The sequence below is a fragment of the Leptosomus discolor genome, chromosome Z, assembly GCF_034619465.1.
Source record: "Leptosomus discolor isolate bLepDis1 chromosome Z, bLepDis1.hap2, whole genome shotgun sequence".
NCBI lineage: Eukaryota > Metazoa > Chordata > Aves > Leptosomiformes > Leptosomidae > Leptosomus > Leptosomus discolor.
In genome coordinates, this window is record NC_141419.1 from 46,862,272 (window position 1) to 46,881,248 (window position 18,977).

The window sequence follows — 18,977 nt, forward strand, 5'->3', positions numbered from 1 at the left end:
ACAGTCATGATCTAACCAGGCAGGAGGTGCTAGCTCCCCATAACTGTATTTTCTTTTTTAGATACTCGCCAGAGCTTCTGTTTCACCAACTTTGAGAATGGGAAATGCTCGGTGCCAAAGGCTTTCAACACCACAAAGGCAAAGTGTTGCTGCAGTAAAATGCCAGGAGAAGGATGGGGCGATCCTTGTGAGCTCTGTCCAAAGGAAGAAGAAGGTACACATCAAGATTTGAAATAAAGCCTTTTTAGGTGGGAGAAATAGAAGACCACATTTGTGTTGTACCTTTTAGGTCATTAGAAAGAGAGATCTTTTTGGCATTCTCTCTTAATGGACTTTTTTAGAACCATTTTCAGGTCAACAAAAAGAATAAAATTAAATAGAAGAAACCACAGAAAAAGAGAAATAATGAGTTCTTGGTTTTGCTGTGTAGAGAAATGAACTAGTAGCCTCCATCTGTAGATCTAGCCAGCTTTAGGGGAAAGAGAAGAGCAAAATGGGACAGATCCAAGAATCCCTGAAGTTGTCAACAGTTTTCAGTTCTTGGTTTTCTCCAAGTACAGAAAGGGGAAGTCACCAAGCACGTGCACATGGAAGCTCAATGAGTTCCAGTGCTGCTTCCCCAACCTAGAGACAGTGTTACTTTTGCAAGTACTCGTCTGGCAAGACAGCATAATGACCGTGATTTAAACAGTTGACAGTTTTGAAAGAAGTGATACAGAACATCTTTGGATGGCTTTAACCATCTGTCATGGTTCTCTCTCTTACTCCTCCTTTAAAAAAAATATACCTCTACAGTTGCTTTTCAGGACCTGTGTCCATATGGTCATGGAACTATTCCTGGAATTGATGATACACGTGAAGGTAAATATTCTTTTTCCTAATAATTGAAAAAGAAATTATTCATATTTAAAACTAGCCTTGGATATTATAGTATGTGTTGGCTTTACTTCCCACAGCCCCAGGTGACAAGAGGGTGACCTTTAATAAATGTGGACCATTATGAACTGATAATTAAAAGATTACCTTTGAAATTGCATGGCTAGAGACAAACAGAATAGGGCGCTTAGTCTTTTTAAAATGTTTTTCTAAGACTTTATATAGAAATGCATCAGCTAAGTGATTGCTAATATCTTCCTATCTTCCTGCTTTTTAGATGTGAATGAATGCCTTGAAAGCCCAGGGATTTGCTCAAACGGTCACTGCATCAATACTGATGCATCGTTCCGCTGTGAGTGCCCCATGGGATACAACTTGGATTACACTGGAGTACATTGCATTGGTGTGTCCATATTTCACAACTTATAAGAATTGTAAGACTTTAATTTAAAACACATTTTGCAATGTGTCCCAGTTCTCTTCAGTTTGCATTTATTCATTATACACAGATACTGATGAATGTTCAATTGGCAACCCATGTGGAAATGGTACGTGCACTAACGTGATTGGCAGTTTTGAGTGCAACTGTCATGAAGGATTTGAGCCAGGTCCAATGATGAATTGTGAAGGTAAGTTTATTTTTTTTCCTTTAGTTTTTGTCCAGTTCTCAGTATTCAAATTATTTATTAACCAGCCCTTTGGTGCTATAATAGCTGGGAGGAAAAAAAATTCCTCTGCTTGAAATATGTCATTGAAAAAGAAGTCCTGAATTGATTTGAGCATTATTTTTAGTTTTTCCCAGGATTTCCCAAATTTTATGTTGTTTTATGTTAGGTTATTCATCCGTTTGTTAGAAAGGGGCAGGGGTCAGGGGTGGGGGGTGGGGGGTGGTAGTAACTGTGATCTTCTATTGGTTTTGTTAAGTACGTCTTATTTTTCAAGGTGTGAGAATTGTGTACAACCATTCTGCTATCATCAGATGCTGATCAGGATGCTTCTTACAGATTTTGTATTTTATGAATCATTAGTTTGCGTTCTGAAGCAAGAGTTCATTTTTTTCAGAGTTGGGAAAAAAGCTGACATCACACAAAAAATACATTAAAAAAAAATAATATAATAAAAATTTTAAATAGGCCTGTCCCAGCTTGTTATTCTAAGCTCAAGTAGTTCCATATTTATTGTGCCATTATTTTTAAGCAGAGCCTTGATCAGTTTTCTCTGGCTACTCAAAACCAAACATCCACAAGTTTCTGATTTGAATTACAACATTTCTGGTACTTTTTAGATGACAAGAGAAGCACAGGTATAAGAAAACCTTCTTGGTGATTGTTTTAAAACTTAGTGGAGAATGATTATTTTTGTTCCTTTCTGTTCAGATATAAATGAGTGTGCTCAGAATCCCTTGCTGTGTGCTTTTCGTTGTATCAACACTTACGGTTTCTATGAATGCACATGTCCAGTCGGCTATGAACTAAGAGAAGACCAAAAGATGTGCAAAGGTAATGACTGACATATAAACTTTTCCCCAACTTCCATCACCCTGTGCTGGCGAAAGCATAATCCAAATATTTCTGTGTGTCTTGCATTCATTCTCAGTGGAATGTAGCAAATAGCCCAGCAGGTGGTGATTTACTCTCTCAGAACTCATGTAAGAACCAGTATGTAGTGTTTTTACTATCGCGTGTACCCCTTGGTGGGGATTGTAAAGCTGAGAAGGTCACAATGGTGAAGTTCATCTTTAACATGGCAAGGCAATACAGCTCACAAAGACTAAGACAATTGCAATTAAGCATAGCTCTCAGATTTTTCTTCAGTGCTTATTAGTTAGGGAAGTCTGTATATGCTTTTGCTTGAGAAAGTTCTAATTGTCTTCAGTAACTGAAGCTACTGGAAGGAAGCTCAAACAGAAAATACTTTTTTTTATTTTTTTCCAGATCTAGACGAGTGTGCTGAAGGTCTCCATGACTGCAAATCGAGAGGCATGACGTGCAAAAATTTGATTGGTACTTTTATGTGCATTTGTCCTCCTGGAATGACCCGGAGACCTGATGGAGAGGGCTGCACAGGTAAAGCTTCGAAAGAGAAGATGACATCTACTGAAATACAAACAACCAAACACATGACAAATCCTCTGTATATGTACATAGTAAACTAGAAAACAGCAGTTCATAAAGAACACTTAAAAGATAGCTAGTGATGCCCAACCTCTTAAACTTCCTTTTTAGTTTCAAGGTGTGCTGCCATATCTGAAAGTAGTTCTAAATGACTAATAAGTATTTCAGAATAAAAACTCTGGGTTTGTTCCTTTTGTTGTAGAACAAAGTCAGAAAGTTTTTCAGACAGTTGTTAGATTTAAAAATATAAGTTGCCAAACGAAAGAGACCCCATTTGATGAGCAGGAAGCAAAATTATTATAAATAAAAAGTTTTATTTCCTTTAGCATTAGTACTGTTTATAAATAATGTGGTAGTTCCTTAAAGAATTAAAACTGTAAGATTCTAAAACAACATCTAAAAGCCATGAAGAGCAAAAGATGTGGAAACTGCCATAGTTCAAAATAATACTTTGTCTTGTAAGTAAACAAACAGCTTTCCTCCATCATTTTCTCAATTAGGTGAGGCAGAATTTTGGCAAATTTTGCTTTCTTCTGGTACATTAAAAAAAAAAGACCATTCCAAAGTTCTTTGACAGAAGTAGCTGAGGCTGTCATTGGCTTAGAGGAAAAAAAAAGGAAAATTAAACATCCATCTCAGTGAATGCTTTAAATAAGAGTATATTAAAAGTGTTCCTTCAGCAAGAGAATGACTACTCTCTTTTATAGATCTTTATGATTCTTTTAAGGGGAAATAAATCTGTATTAATAAGTTTTTTTTTACTTTTTTTTTGCCATGTAATGCTGCCTTTAAATCACCTGAGGTTTTATTTTAACTCTGTGAAGGTGTGTAATTGCTTACAGTACCTGTACCATTAGTTGTGCAAGAAAAGACACTAAGATTGTTAACTGTTTCAGGGAAATGATGTGTGGACTGAAATGTGACTGACTGCAGAAGAGGTCAAATGTATTCAGAGATTCTTCATGATTACAAAGTGAAATTTTGTTACTCAGATCATGCATGTATTCCAATTTTATTTGAATGTTACTTGCCAGGTAAAAGTTATGACTAGAACTTGTTCTGCTGCAAGTGTTTCCTGCTTTTTGTTATAAGTGGCAAAGAACATACAAGGATTAAAGCTTTTGGCCTAGGATGTAGTACATAAAGAATGGAATAGGATAGTGTTACTAGGAAGATCCTTTCCAGGCTTAATTGGTTGTTGATTTTCCACTTTTTGCAAATATTTTGCAAATATTACACAGAATAATTAAAGCATTCTATGAGTCTGATAGATTTCCTTGTAACAGTTTTTTGGTGGTTTTTTTTTATTACATTTTTGCAAAGATGAAAATGAATGCCGCACCAAGCCAGGTATCTGTGAAAATGGTCGTTGTATGAACATTATTGGGAGCTACCGATGTGAATGTAATGAAGGATTCCTATCAAGTCCATCAGGCATTGAGTGTCTCGGTAAATGTCTCTTTCATATACATTACATTTTACATTAAAGTATAAAGGATGCAGAGTGTAAATTAGGCTTGTGAGTACCTAACAGCTCTCATATCTACAGAAATGAAATATTGATCCTTATTAATTAATAATGATAGGCATGTGGAGCATCTTGAGAATGTCAGCTTAGTCCAGCAATCAGAGGCCTCACACAGAAGTGTCTAAATTCCAAAGGACATAAATATGGTGCTGAGTAACACTATCCAGACAAAATACAAGTATTTTTAAAGAAGAAGCAGAATTTAGTTACCTTAGATCAAAAACCAGGTTGCAGAGCAAAAGCAAGTGTTTGCATATTCAGAACGTGATCTTAAGCACCACAATACTGTAACTAGGCATCTCAGTTTTCTGTACCTTTAATTCAGACAGTGATTATGAATACAAAATGTTAGGATTTCACCAAAAAATTGCAAGATACTTTAAAAAAAATTGAGGCAGGCCTGCACATTAAATGATGATGAAGGGTTTTATACTCATCAGCCTCTATTTCCTTTTCAATATGTTCAGACTTGTCATTTACACTATAAAATTGATTGTTCCCGTTTCAGAAATCAAACCTGCAAAAACTTACTTTTTCATGATCAGTGTTCAAGTGTAGATACTTCAAAGTGTTTTATAATAGTGAAACTGTATGAGTATTTATTAGTATTCCTGCATCAAAAATACTTGTATATAATCTTATGAAACCAGCCCCTCTGTAAATTGTCATCAGTAATATGCTGACTTCACAACAAAGCAATAGCATTGGAAGTGCAGGGTATTTCCTAAGGATTAAGACCAGATGGAAAGAGGATGCTACAGTCTGTTAACCCCAGCCAATCATTAATGCAAATGAAATACTGTGATTGGAAGTTATTATTGCTTTCTTATATTTAATATATGATTTTCTTATTATTTTCTGAAAACTATGCTTTGGCTTAGTATGCTCATTACTGCTTTTCCTTTAGGGTTTCCTGGGCCAGAAATTACAATAAAAAATGAGACTGGCAGAAGAAAAGTACTTTCTTCAGAATTAAAGTCAAATATTAAGTCTTAGATTATATTATTTTAAATATATTGTGCAAACCTTTATACTCTGTTCACATTAAAATTTTATTCCGCATCTCAAACTGGGGACAAAGCATTACATGTTCTTCAAGTCATAATGTGCATAAAGACCTGCACAATATACCTGTCTAGGAGAACAGAAATCTGCTGAGTCTTGCAGATTACTATAGCAAACATGCTGTCTCACACAACTGACACTTTCAGTGAGGACAGCTTTATTTGATGTAAGCAGTTTAGTTACCGGGCACCCAAAGTAAGTTTTGCCTATAACCGAAGTTCGCATATTACCTGATTCATGTAAGAAATGTACAGATTCTACTCTTTATACTTCTAAGAGAAAGTCAGCCGCGTCTTGATATACACATTCTGTGGGCTCTGAAGGATTTTAACTGTAGCTTTAAGAAAAAAAAATGAAAGCTTTCATTTAAAAATATAAGCATCTTTCAGACCACAGTTGACAATGTCTGCATTTTAATGAACAAGTAAAAAAAGTGACACAGCCTATTTAGAAGATAGCATCTCTGCAATATTTAGTTTCCATTAGTTTGAAGGAAACTCATAGGAGCTGAAGTTTTGCTCCTCTTTCATCTGACAGATATTAACCAAAAGGTTTAAAAATTAAGGAAAGTAGATTTAGAAAGGGACAGATCAACAGTAAGGCCATATAATTTTTATTTTTTTTCCCACCCAACAAAAACTAGGAGTGCCACTGAAAAAGTACTGTATTGTATGGACACTTAAGTGCTAAAGATTTTGTCATTTAAACCACATCACAATAATTATGGGTGATCAGACATGCTATTTTGGCAAGTAAAACAAACAAATAAAACAACCTTCTAACCCCACTCCAAGTAAATCATTCAAATGCAAGTCAGACATAGGCAGATTAAGTGGAACCCACAGCCTCTTTTACTATCAAGCAAGCTCACCAGATATGCCCCAGGGCACAACTTTCCTGGAAGTAAAACTTTTATCCAGCTCATGCAGGTACTGAACTTCAGTGATGTCTGGACTACACTTGGAATGGCAGCAGATTATCAGAAGACACAACAAATCTGAAAGGCTAAGTCAAAATAGACTTCACAGGCTGGTGGCTAATAATCTTCTAGTGCTTACATGTGTTGACAGAGAGCCAGAATAATACATCAGATGACTAATGGATCAGATGTTTATCTTCTACTCTTGATCTCCCTACTTCTTCCTTACAGATAATCGCCAAGGGTTTTGCTTTGCTGAAGTTTTACAGACAATGTGTCAGATGGCTTCAAGCAGCCGGAATCTTGTCACTAAATCTGAGTGCTGCTGTGATGGAGGCCGGGGCTGGGGTAACCAGTGTGAGCTCTGTCCACTTCCTGGAACCACCCAGTATAAGAAACTCTGTCCACATGGACCAGGCTACACTACAGATGGAAGAGGTATTTGCAGAGATGAAAAGAGGCAGAAAAGGGGAAAAGAATATGCTCACATATTTGAGAAAACGCAGAATTCTCTTTGAAGTTCCTTCGAAGAATTTCCTGCGAAACAACAGAGTTTGATTTTTCAAATGCTGCTGAGAGACCAGAAATTAGAAACACCTTTAAACACTAGTTGCAACCAGAATACTCACAGCTGTGCAGAGTTTTCAGGGTTGCGGTCGAAAAAAAAAAAGCTTTTGTAAGCTGATCAGCTGCATACATGGCAAAGGCAGCAACAACAGTCTCACTGAATGCTTTGCAGTTGCTATTTCCACACAAGAAGCAGAAGCTAATGTACATTTTTAAATTGTGCTGAAAACTTTTTGACATCATGTAACTGGTTGTTAGAAAATTCACTTCTTTGGGTTTTGTATTTTGCATTAGCAAAACTGGCATCTGAGTATCCAATAAATTAGGAAGGTTTTGATCCAAAAAACAGTAATGAAAGTTTGAAGAATATTTGACTTTGAATTCAGATCCATTTTTAAAGAGAAAGAAAGGGTAAAATTCCTATCAGAAGCATGATGATGAACAACTCTGAAAAATGGAAGAGAAGAAAAAAGTCAAATTTGAAACTGAAAGATGACATATTTAATATTTTCTATACAGATATTGATGAATGTAAGGTCATGCCAAACTTATGTAGAAATGGACAGTGTATTAACACTATGGGCTCCTTCCGATGCTTTTGCAAAGTTGGCTATACCACTGACATAAGCGGCACATCTTGTATTGGTAAGATTCAGCATCTTAATAATCAGCTGATTTTTTATTTGGTACATAATGATGTATCAACCTCTGTAAACCTCTGTATCAAAGCAGTTTTTTTCTCTTTATCTCTTTTATCTCTTTTCTATCTTTCTTTTCCTAATATGCACGTCTATTTCTGTATTTCATTTGCAGAAATTGAGAAACAAGCTTTACTGGCAATATTCCTGCAGTAGAATGTTCACTGAAATACGTTTCAGCTGTATAACCATTTTGACTGACAAACCAGCTCATTACTTCATGGTCTACATTTTCCCACTTTTCTGTTAGTTAACACAAATGTATGATAGTATGCCCAAAAGTAAATACTTAGTCCTTAGATGGAAATACTAATGCCACTGTCACTCTAGTATATTACTCTTTCAAAACAGTTTGTCACTGTAGTGGCAATTGCATAGAAACTCCACAGCAACACATCCATAGAGAAAGAAATGAGAACTCTGAACAAATGTAAAGTGGGGGGTTTTTCTACAAACATTTTTCTCTTAAATATAGTGCAGTTTAGAAAACACCCCTCAAAGGCAGACAAAGAAATCAGTACAACAGATACTTAACATTTTCTCTCTTTAGATCTTGATGAGTGCTCTCAGTCTCCTAAACCATGCAATTTTATCTGCAAGAACTCAGAAGGGAGCTATCAGTGCTCATGTCCTCGGGGCTACATCCTTCAGGAAGATGGAAAGACATGTAAAGGTAAATAAAGTTATACACAGTAACTTTTAATTTTGTTGCACCTTGACATAAAAGGAAGTAGTTTTGAAGTATGATATTTTTATCAAGTTAGACTAAATGTACTTCTATTATTGTTGACTTTTCTCAAGACAACAACATGTCTTACTTTCAGATCTTGATGAATGTCATACCAAACAACACAATTGTCAGTTTCTCTGTGTCAACACCCTTGGAGGCTTCACATGCAAATGTCCACCTGGTTTTACACAACATCACACAGCTTGTATTGGTAAGAAAAACATTACCTTTCTTGCATCAGTTTTTCTATAAGAACAACATTCTCAATTCTCATTCATTTCTTTTGCTCTGTATAAACAGAAAAAATACAGAGCAATAATGTCAGTAGTCCAGAAAACAGATTTTGAAAAGCAACAACTATAGCTAAAGAAAAATCAGCCTATCCACCCTTTGCGTTTTCTTGGTTAGTGAACAGTTGTACATATTTAATACATGTTGTTATATTCTAAGTGGAGGCAATGGGGTAAAGTATTAAAATCTGATTTAAAAAGTAGTTAAACAAATACAGACTGCATTTTCTCTTTTAATAGATACAGATGTCTTTAGATCTTAAGCATATATATGAATCTTGCCAACTGAAACTGTTTTAGTTCAGCTAAATTTCTGACATTTTTCCACTGTCAGAAATTACATACCTGTGTCTTTCATACTGATAACTGAATGACAGCTTGCACTTCGAATTTATTAATTACTCATAGCTTTGCATGAGTCATCAGGTCATCTGACATTTAAATATGAAAACCTACAATTTCAAAATAAACTGTTGCACCTCTGTGGATTTCAACCTCTTAAGAAAAGTTATATGAACCTGTCTAAAATTATCCCACAAGGTACACCAAGCTTCTTCTCTCTCCTCTGCATTTTTAAGATAACAATGAATGTGGTTCTCAGCCATCGCTTTGTGGATCAAAAGGAATTTGCCAAAACACTCCTGGGAGTTTTACCTGTGAATGTCAAAGGGGATTTTCTCTGGATTCTACTGGATTGAACTGTGAAGGTAACTAGCGAAGGTCAAATTTTTTTTATGGTGCGAATCTTTATGTCTGTGTCTGGTGAATCCTGTGATGTCAAAGACAGATAAAGCAGAACACCAGCCATAGTAAAAGCAAATACCATACCAAAAAGAAATAGGAATGGTTTTGAGTAATTTTAAGCATAATTGTATGTAAGAACATACTGCCTGAGTAATTTTTACAACAATTAGCATAAAATGTCACTTTTTAGCTGAACTCTTGAACAATTGTTTCCATGCTGCCATTTCAACTTCACACAGGTTTAAGCATCTAAAAGTCTAGTTGTTTCTTCTTTTTCATTTTCATACAGTCAAAACAGAATCTGTCTACAATTTTTGTTTCAGCTAGTTGCAGTTATCCACCTGAGGGTATCTAAGATAAGATTCTAAATTCCTTACTTTGAGTCTTCTACCATAGAGATACACATTCAGAAGGGTAATTCACTACAGTTAAAATACAGATTATATTGTTGCTACATCTCTCCCCTTCAGCCCAAAAGGGACCCCCAGTCAGGAAATCTGTACTTTGAGAGCTCCAGACTCTTCAGTGGGCCTCAGATATTGAGCAAAGAAGAAATTAAAAGGCAGTACTAGGCCATGTGACTGCTGAGAATCAGAAATGCAGAGGTATACCTGCACAAACTTATGATATCTCAAAATATCAGCTACCTTGATACAGCATTTAAAACAGGAATAGACTTTTAGAGCTCATTTCTATAGTAACAGTGCAGAATATACACAGCCAGAAGTTTTAGAAAGCAGTATCTTCTGTCAGATTACTTTGTTCTCATAAAGTAGATACATCCTTATTGCATACTTTACCCAGCACGTACGAAACACAACACTTAATTATACATATCAAAGCATTCACAAGTTACATACACAACTAGCACATCGGAACTGCTCTAAATGCTAAATGACAGCTTTCAGTTCCTGGCACGATGGTTTTCCGGACCTCAGGCTTTGGGACATCATAGTTTCATTAAATTTGTTTCAAACCGTGGACAACTAGAGTGCAACTTAGAACCTGTGATATCATGCATGATTTTTTATTTTCTATCAGAACAGCACACTGTATCTGACACATTAAGCTGCTTACAATCCACTTATTTCTTATAGCAAGCACTATTTCAGATGACTGAATTTTTACTTTTTTTTTTTTCTTTGTGGCTTTGTCCTTTATTTACATATCTCAGAGATTTTTAGATGGCTTTTTATTAATTGTAAAGGTAAGCACTTCCATCTAAATTTGGTATGTATTCGAACACTTCAATATGTTCCAGGAAGCTGAAAGCTTAGTCCTACATAGTTGGTTTGAAAACTGAGATAACTGTAGTGTTTCTTCTCCACATCTGAGTAGTGTAAAGGCTCAAAACCTCCAATTGTATTATTGATAGATAGAAAGAACATTACATTAATTGACTTTCAGGCTTTCCAAAAGACCAACCTGAATGGTGCTTCTATCTTACAGCAGTATTCCTCTGCCATAAATACTGGTGTTTCAATTATTATGATCAAAGTCAGTAACATATTTGGCAATGTATATAATTGTGTAATCATTCATCTTCTACTTCTCTCCTAATTGCAAAGATGTGGATGAATGTGATGGAAACCATAGGTGCCAGCATGGCTGTCAAAACATCCTAGGTGGATACAGATGCGGATGCCCACAAGGATATATTCAGCATTACCAGTGGAATCAATGTGTTGGTAAGGAAACAAACAGCACAGAATACATTTAAACAGCCACAGCCTCTCTGGGCAACCTGTGCCCCAGTGTCTCACCACCCTCAGGGTGAAGAATTTCTTCCTAATGTCTAATCTCCCCCCTTTCAGTTTGAAATCTTTACCCCTCACCCTATCACTACACTCACTGGTAAAGAGTCCCTCCCCATATTTCCTGTAGGCCCCATTTAAGTACTAGAAGGCCACTATAAGGCCTCCCCAGAGCCTTCTGTTCTGCAGGCTGAACAACCCCAACTCTCTCAGCCTGTCCTCACAGGGGAGGTGCTCCAGCCCCTGATCATCTTCATGGTCCTCTGGCAGGTCCATGTCTTTCTTGTGTTGGGGGCACCAGAGCTGGACACAGCACTCCAGGTGGAGTCTCACCAGAGTGGAGCAGAGGGGCAGAATCACCTCCCTTGACCTGCTGGCTGCACATCTTTTGATGCAGCCCAGGATGCAACTGGCTTTCGGGGCTGTGAGCACACATTGCCGACTCATGTCCAGCTTTTCATCTACCAGCACCCCCAAGTCCTTCTCCACAGGACTGCTCTCTATCCACTCATCACTCAGCCTGTATCTGTGCTTGGGATTGCCCCAACTCAGGTGCAGGACCTTGCACTTGGCCTTGTTGAACTTCGTGAGGTGGGCTTCGGCCCACCTCTCCAGCCTGTCAGGGTCCCTCTGGATGGCCTTCCTTCCCTCCAGCATGTCAACCACACCACACAGCTTTGTGTCATCAGCAAACGTGCTGAGGGTGCCAAAGGTTAGGACAAAGGGTATGCAGACACAAATCTTTTTTTCCTCTCTCCCACTCCATCCATACACATATTACTCCCAACATAAATCAATGATATAAGGTAACAAGAAAACATACTTATCCTGTTGAAACCCTGTGTGACAAGAAGTTTTCCTAGTAAGGCCTAAATTCTGACTCCCTACTCCTCAGAAAAATCTCCATCTTGGAAAAGTAGAAAGATGTTCATTGAATTTGTGAAAGCATCAATGTAAGTACCTCTGCTGGGGGGGATGTGTGTGCGGGAAATAGAAAGAAAAAAACCCCCACCTTTCCTCAATAAGAATCACTCACCATCATCAGCAATTTGAGAATAGAAACTATAATGAATGGGAGAAAAAAATATGAACATAACCATTAAGGGTTTCCTGCTTACGAAATACAGTCTTAAGACCAACATTAGTTCTTTGGGCAGGGAACAGGGACAAATTAATCAGCTCAGCAGTTTTATTGTAGGCTTACCCCATTCAAACTATTATTTCTTATCTATATTTCATGAACTAAGCTAACTCCCATACCAAATGAAATGTGGGAATTTATTTTTAATAAAAAACAACACACACCCAAAAAAACCCCATCCTGTACTGTTCATAGCCACCATAACAGGTTTATCTTGTCAAGTTTGCTTTCATAGTTCTTCATCAACACTGTCATAACTGGAGGATGGCTGTGAGCACTGCCATACATTTCATATAGGCTGATCTTACTGTTCTGATGCTAGACATATAAATTAGTTTATTACACCCATTTTACATTAAGCAGCACACCAGGCAGTTTTTTTTGAAGTCCCAACCCCCATCATCACTCCTTTCTTAATGATGCTCTACAGCAAAGAAAGCAAAGGACTGGGGTGGGAGTAACAGTAACACACCATGAACAACTCCCACAAAATTCCAATTCAGAGCTACAGTCTCTGAATATTAAAGATAGTCTTCAAATGAATGTGTCTCCTAGTAACTGCAGGCAAGAATGGTAAAGTACACGCTAATGGTATTGGAGAGGAAAACACATACAGGGCAACAGTACCTTGGTAAGATAAATAAAATAAGCAACACATGCCAACTATCAAAACACAATCTTCCATACAACAAGCTACTTTTCTCACTCATTTTTCACAATATAGTCCAGAACTGAATCAGTCACATTGACTGGAGAAGTCATCTTTTCTGTATCTTAATTCAACACCCACAATGTGAAGACAATACTTTCTTTTCTTTTTCCCCTCACAGAGCCTATAGGTTTCCACTACAAGTATGTGCTAACTTCACTTCATCACTAGGTGCACAGGAACACTGTCATGGTTGGAGTATGACTGGAGTTCCAGCTCATTTCTCCTCTGTGGATTTATATGGTAGGAGTGTACCCTGCTAGGGGAACAAGGACCTCTAAGCAAAACAGGAGACATACCTTGAAGGAAGGGGGAGCATTGAGTCAATATAAAATTAGCAGTATCCTAAAATACCTTTACAGCCCAGCTATATGTGTTTGGGACATTTTCCAATGCACTTTTTCTTCAGAGACCAATTCTCTATGGGGTAGTGAGGTCAACGAAGTAGCAGAGCCCTACGACTTGCAGATGTTCTCATTTGTTAGCTACATCATGCTTGCCTGATGTCTGTCAGATTAGAAGATAGCAATATACTTTTGTTTGCTTACTAGATGAAAATGAGTGCTCCAATCCTAATGCGTGTGGCTCTGCTTCTTGCTACAACACACTTGGAAGTTATAAGTGTGCCTGCCCATCTGGATTTTCTTATGACCAATTCTCCAGTGCATGCCATGATGTGAATGAGTGTTCTTCTACCAAGAACCCCTGCAATTATGGTTGTTCCAACACTGAAGGTGGTTATCTTTGTGGCTGTCCACCTGGCTACTACAGAGTTGGACAAGGGTGAGTATCTGCATACAGTCATTCGTCAAAGACACATTCAGAAGGCTATAAAAAGGCTGGACCCTAGTCAGACTGAAGAGCAGAGGTGCAAATGAAGGACAGGATACTAAGTCATCCTTTCTACTACCTTTGCACACAATAGCCATAAGCTAGCAAGAAGGATATGTCTATGCATGCAGTGTGACACTTATTTTAAATCTAGTATATAAGCAACATTAAACAATTAGTTCTGCTTTCTCTCCCAGTATCAGCCCAAGAACTCCTTCACAAACCTGCTCAATGAGGACTGTTACTGCATAAGGATAGGTACCATCTACACAGAGATAATTAAGAGTTTTAAGCCACACTGATCAACCCAGAACATTAAACACAAATTAACATTGTTCTGTTACATGACAATGGCTAAATTCTTCAGTTCCAAAGTTCAGGGAAGGCTGGTTTTGTTTGGTTTCTTTGTAAAACTTGTAAATGAAATTAGAAAAGCCCACAGGCTTCAGCCAACAGTTGTATTTCATTCAGTATGCCACACGAGTGTGAAGAAAATTAGTGCAGACTTCCTGATGAGGGAAGGGAAAGGAAGGGGAAAAGACACTGTGGTACAGATTATATACACTCACTTTCCATTTAACAGGACAGTTCATGAAACATTAACTAAAGCAGATGTTTTTATTCAACAGCCACTGTGTCTCAGGGATGGGATTTAACAAAGGCCAGTACCTGCCACTGGATGGAGATGCTGATGAAGAGAATGCTTTGTCCCCTGAAGCATGTTATGAGTGCAAAGTCAATGGCTATTCCAAAAAAGACAACAGGAAGAAGAGAAGTGCTAACGATACTGTACGTACAGGATAAATAAGTACTATAATGTACTTCGAGGTATTTTCAGAGATACCATACTCAACACTATCAGTAAATGGAGGGAATTTTTTAACAGGCTTCATTCAATGGCAAAAATCTTTTTTCCCCTACCTCAGTGGTTTTCACATTTGGGTCCTATTGACAGGAACAACGTGACAATCAGTGACAATCATATGAACAGATGAAGTTTTTAAAGAATCCTTTGTAGTGCAAGTTGTGTCTAGTTCCTCAAAATACATTTAGGGAAATAATTTTTCATATAATTACAGAGAGCTAGGAAACTGGTCATGTCTGCAATCTCTTCTGCTGTCAGGAGGAGACTGGATGACATTTTATGGTCTGGACAGCTAAAAAGATCTTCTTGCAGATCATTTTAGTCTAATTGTCTACTCCATGGGTGCTCACAATTGTGGGGGACTAGAGTCCATGACCTAGCTGATACACTTAAGTCCAATATTTGCTGAGGGTATTTGAGAATTACACTTCAGACTTATTTTTTTTTTCTTGCTGTGCTTTGTGGGCTTATAAAAAATAAGTTATGGGACTTTCATGAAAGGACAGTCCTACTTTTTACACCTTTTAGCTGCTTTTTTTCAAAAGTTAGAAGAGTATACCTGTGTATCTGTTATCTGCATTATCCGTATGATAGGATGTTGTCTTGTAGCATTAGCTCAGTCTTGAAATCTGCAGTAATGGAAAACTGACTCAGTTTAGAGGTGGGGACACACAGAGATTTTCCTTCAGTAGTACAAGGGCTGTGTAATGCAAACAGGCAAAATGCAAACCCTCAACTAAAATGGTGAAGTGTGCTAGCCACACAAGTTACATTGAAAGAATGGGGGAACAAGTCTCCTTTCTAAAAGGGTAAGAACATAAAACAATCCGGAAGCTCCAGGCTTAGTACACACTACTTTGCATGATGCCATCAAAGCCAGTTCTTGTATTGGCAAAGTTTCTAAAGAATCTAGTAATCCTATAATTTCTGCTCTAAAGGTTATAGTGTTGGCACTTAAAATCTAAATGTCTGATTTCCCCACTCACATCCACACTTCCCACAAACATCCTCTTTCCCTCAACGCAACTCTGATTGGACTTGTTCCAGTCTAAATTCTGTGGTCAACCCACCACAGAAATACATGGATGTTTTGAAAAATATTTTTTCTGTTGCACAGTTAATTTCATATCTAGTTCACAACTGTTGTATCTTGTTAATACATTTTTTTATAGCATTAACCTTTTCAGTTTGTAGTACTTATAACTACTTGATCAGTAAAAGTGAAAGGTTTCACAGCCATAAAACTATGGAAGAAAGAAATAATCTCACTGCTAATGATGTCTATGAGGTGCGGTATTTAAAACAATACAGTACTTGCTCCTGTCCACAAATTCTCCTTGTTTTCACCATGTGTTTTTAATTACATTACATATTAGTGCACATATGTACTGACAAGTGATTGGAATTCCCTCAGAGAGAGAAATCTTTTGCTATCTTTACAAGTGTGAAAGAGTCTTGACATATAGGCCAGGTACCTCACTTAGTATGAGGTTTCCTAAAGAAGACTACATCTTACGTATTTTTGTAGAGCACTTTCAAAAGCTGTTGTTAGGTGGCTTTCCTAGAAATGCACTCATTCTCACCCTTTGCCTGCAACTGAGTTCACAGCTAACACCTCTGAGCAGATTCACACCTGCACATAACCATACTGAAGCTCAAATTAAAAAAGAACATGACTGACTTGTCAGAAAAACAATGCTTTTTTCCACACTCCTTTCAGTGGTCCAAATAGGATGTAATTGAACAATGTGATGTACTAGGCCATTCTGTAGAAGGCTAACAATACAACAGCTCTCTCTTTACTTCAGTTTCCTTTGTAATCACTGTATATATGTCACCAAATGCTGAGCCTGCTTGTTTTTAGAAGCCAGGAGTCATTAAAACAGTTTTACCAGAAGTTTCAGGTAATTCGCATACAGTGTTGTGGTATTTCTGTGATGTTCCCCACTGAAGTCGATCATAAGAACAAGACTGTGCCTCACCTACAGACTTTACTCCAGTAGTAAACATAGGTCACTTCTTTACATGGATTTTGCAAGCATGAAGTTAAACAGATTCTGAAAACAATCTGAAATCTGAGCCCCCTCTGTAGACCTGATGCTGTAACTTTTAATTATCCTGTTAAGCCTGTGTAAGAAGCCTCTAAGATTTACAGTGTATATTATGTGGAATCAAGCAGTTCTTCCAGTTGGAAAGGATTTAGAATTGCTTCTTTCACAGTTAGTTTTGGACAAATGCAGAAACTGTTAATAATCACGTATTATTCTTCTCTCGATGCAAGTGAATATCTCTTTCTCTCCTGCTCTAAACAATCTTTCCTCCTTTACTTCAGATTGAGCAGATTAGCTTGGGAAGCCTAGACATGGACAGTCCTTTGAAGATGAGAGTCAACATTTCCAGGCTTGACAAAAATGAGCATCTCCTAGAACTCATGCCAGCCATTGAGCCCCTTACCAACCACGTGCGCTACATCATCTCACATGGCAATGATGATGGCATCTTTCGAATCCATCAGAGGGATGGACTGAGTTATTTGCACACAGTTAAGAAAAAGTCAGTGCCTGGAACTCACACACTGGAAATCACTAGCATTCCTCTATATAAGAAAAAGGAGCTAAAGAAACTGGAAGACAGCAACGAGGACAACTACCTCCTAGGAGAGCTCGGGGAAGCTCTCAGAATGAGGCTGTGGATAGACCTCTACTAGCCATCTTCCAGACTGAGTCAAGTTCTTCAGTCACTTCTGTTCACCTGTCTACCCACCTGAGCATATCTGCTTTTCAAAGGCTTTGAAACAGTCACTGACTTTTGGGGAAGGAAGGGAGAGGGGAAGACCTCTTTCTTTCCATCCTGTCGAGACTGCAGAACCACTCTTTAGGGTGGTTACCTAAGGGTAACTTAAATTCTGCCATCGCCAAAACTTTGATTACAATGGCGATCATGGTTACTGTATCTTTTATATAACCTCAATTTAAAGTATATTAAAAAGCTAAAGTTCAAAAAGTCATCATATGGCACTAAATGGCAAAAAAATGTGAGCTATTTTTTTCCTGTTAGCAGTCTGTAACACTTTGGGTATTTTGCTATAGTTCCTAGTTAAAAAAAAAAATATAGAAGTTTATTTATTTTTAATGCAGTAATATATGGAGAAAATAACAAATTATGTAAACAAAAAGGGAAACTTGCTTGTTTTTCTTTAGATTTATAAATTTGAGCTATAATATTTTAGAGGTACTTTCTTAATTAAAAAAAAAAAAAAGATTTGAAAGACGTTTCCTTTTGTATTTGGGCCAGTCATCTAAATAGTACATAAGTAATTTTAAAATGTATCAGAGCTGAAAGAGCACTGTACTACATCTTCTGGATATTCTAAAGTGCTCTTGCAAAACTTAGGAGTATTCAAAAAAAAAGAAAAAAAAAGTCTTAAAGGACAAGAATTACAATATCAGTCTCTGCAGAGATTGTATTTCACAGCAGCTCAATAGGATTGTATTCTGAATCAGCCACACCAAATAATGGAAGAAGAGGCACAACCACTGTAGCAAAATACCTTGACTGCTTTTAATACCATTAGAATTGCAGAACCAAACTGTACTGTACTTCCTTCCAATAACCTCAAGGAACCACACATGCAACGACACCTCATTCTCACAAAGGGTGCTCTACAAACTTGCATTACTGTAGGCAGCTGAAGAAAATGTTTCTCTGAAGGGAACACATGATGTGTCATACTGTTTGGTGCTGGCTTGAATTAATGGTGCATTTACTAAAAACCAAGGGCTATATCAGGACTGCCATATGTGCAAACTAATTACGCAGTGCAGACAAGAAAAATGTGTATTTGAAACCCATTTGTTAGAAGTTTCGCTAATACTGTAGTTATACACCATACGCCTCATTTTATCATAGCCTATTTTGTAAGAAAGATGTTTGTACAATGAATTGATATTTAGTTTCCTTTAGTAATTTTTTTTTAAAACGTCGTACCATTATGTGTTAAGTGTATGTCTCAATGGTGCTTTTTGTGACAGCTGGTGCCTGTAACTAGTCATGTAACAGAATTTCATATGTGAAAACAGCTAAAGCACATGCTGACTCCAGATTGTTTGTGCTGACCAAAGATTATATCAAGTTATACTCAGTGAT

At 37.3% G+C, this 18,977-nt stretch overlaps 1 protein-coding gene across 2 annotated transcripts in view; it reads left to right on the top strand.

The window, feature by feature from the left end:
* FBN2 (fibrillin 2) overlaps positions 1-17,538 on the top strand; it is a 170,309-nt gene extending 152,771 nt beyond the window's left edge. Inside the window, exons 50-66 of one of the 2 annotated variants that reach the window (XM_086479915.1) lie at positions 62-214; positions 796-861; positions 1,154-1,279; positions 1,386-1,505; positions 2,253-2,375; positions 2,811-2,942; positions 4,314-4,439; positions 6,734-6,940; positions 7,589-7,714; positions 8,318-8,440; positions 8,592-8,708; positions 9,366-9,494; positions 11,100-11,219; positions 13,687-13,918; positions 14,596-14,759; positions 15,590-15,597; positions 17,164-17,538. In XM_086479915.1, the coding sequence (XP_086336041.1) occupies positions 62-214; positions 796-861; positions 1,154-1,279; positions 1,386-1,505; positions 2,253-2,375; positions 2,811-2,942; positions 4,314-4,439; positions 6,734-6,940; positions 7,589-7,714; positions 8,318-8,440; positions 8,592-8,708; positions 9,366-9,494; positions 11,100-11,219; positions 13,687-13,918; positions 14,596-14,759; positions 15,590-15,597; positions 17,164-17,538 (2,447 nt within the window). Of the gene's footprint in view, positions 1-61; positions 215-795; positions 862-1,153; positions 1,280-1,385; positions 1,506-2,252; positions 2,376-2,810; positions 2,943-4,313; positions 4,440-6,733; positions 6,941-7,588; positions 7,715-8,317; positions 8,441-8,591; positions 8,709-9,365; positions 9,495-11,099; positions 11,220-13,686; positions 13,919-14,595; positions 14,760-15,589; positions 15,598-16,591; positions 16,600-17,163 lie in introns of both variants that reach the window. The other variant, XM_086479916.1, reaches the window with a different exon arrangement.
* The last annotated feature ends 1,439 nt before the right edge of the window (positions 17,539-18,977 follow it).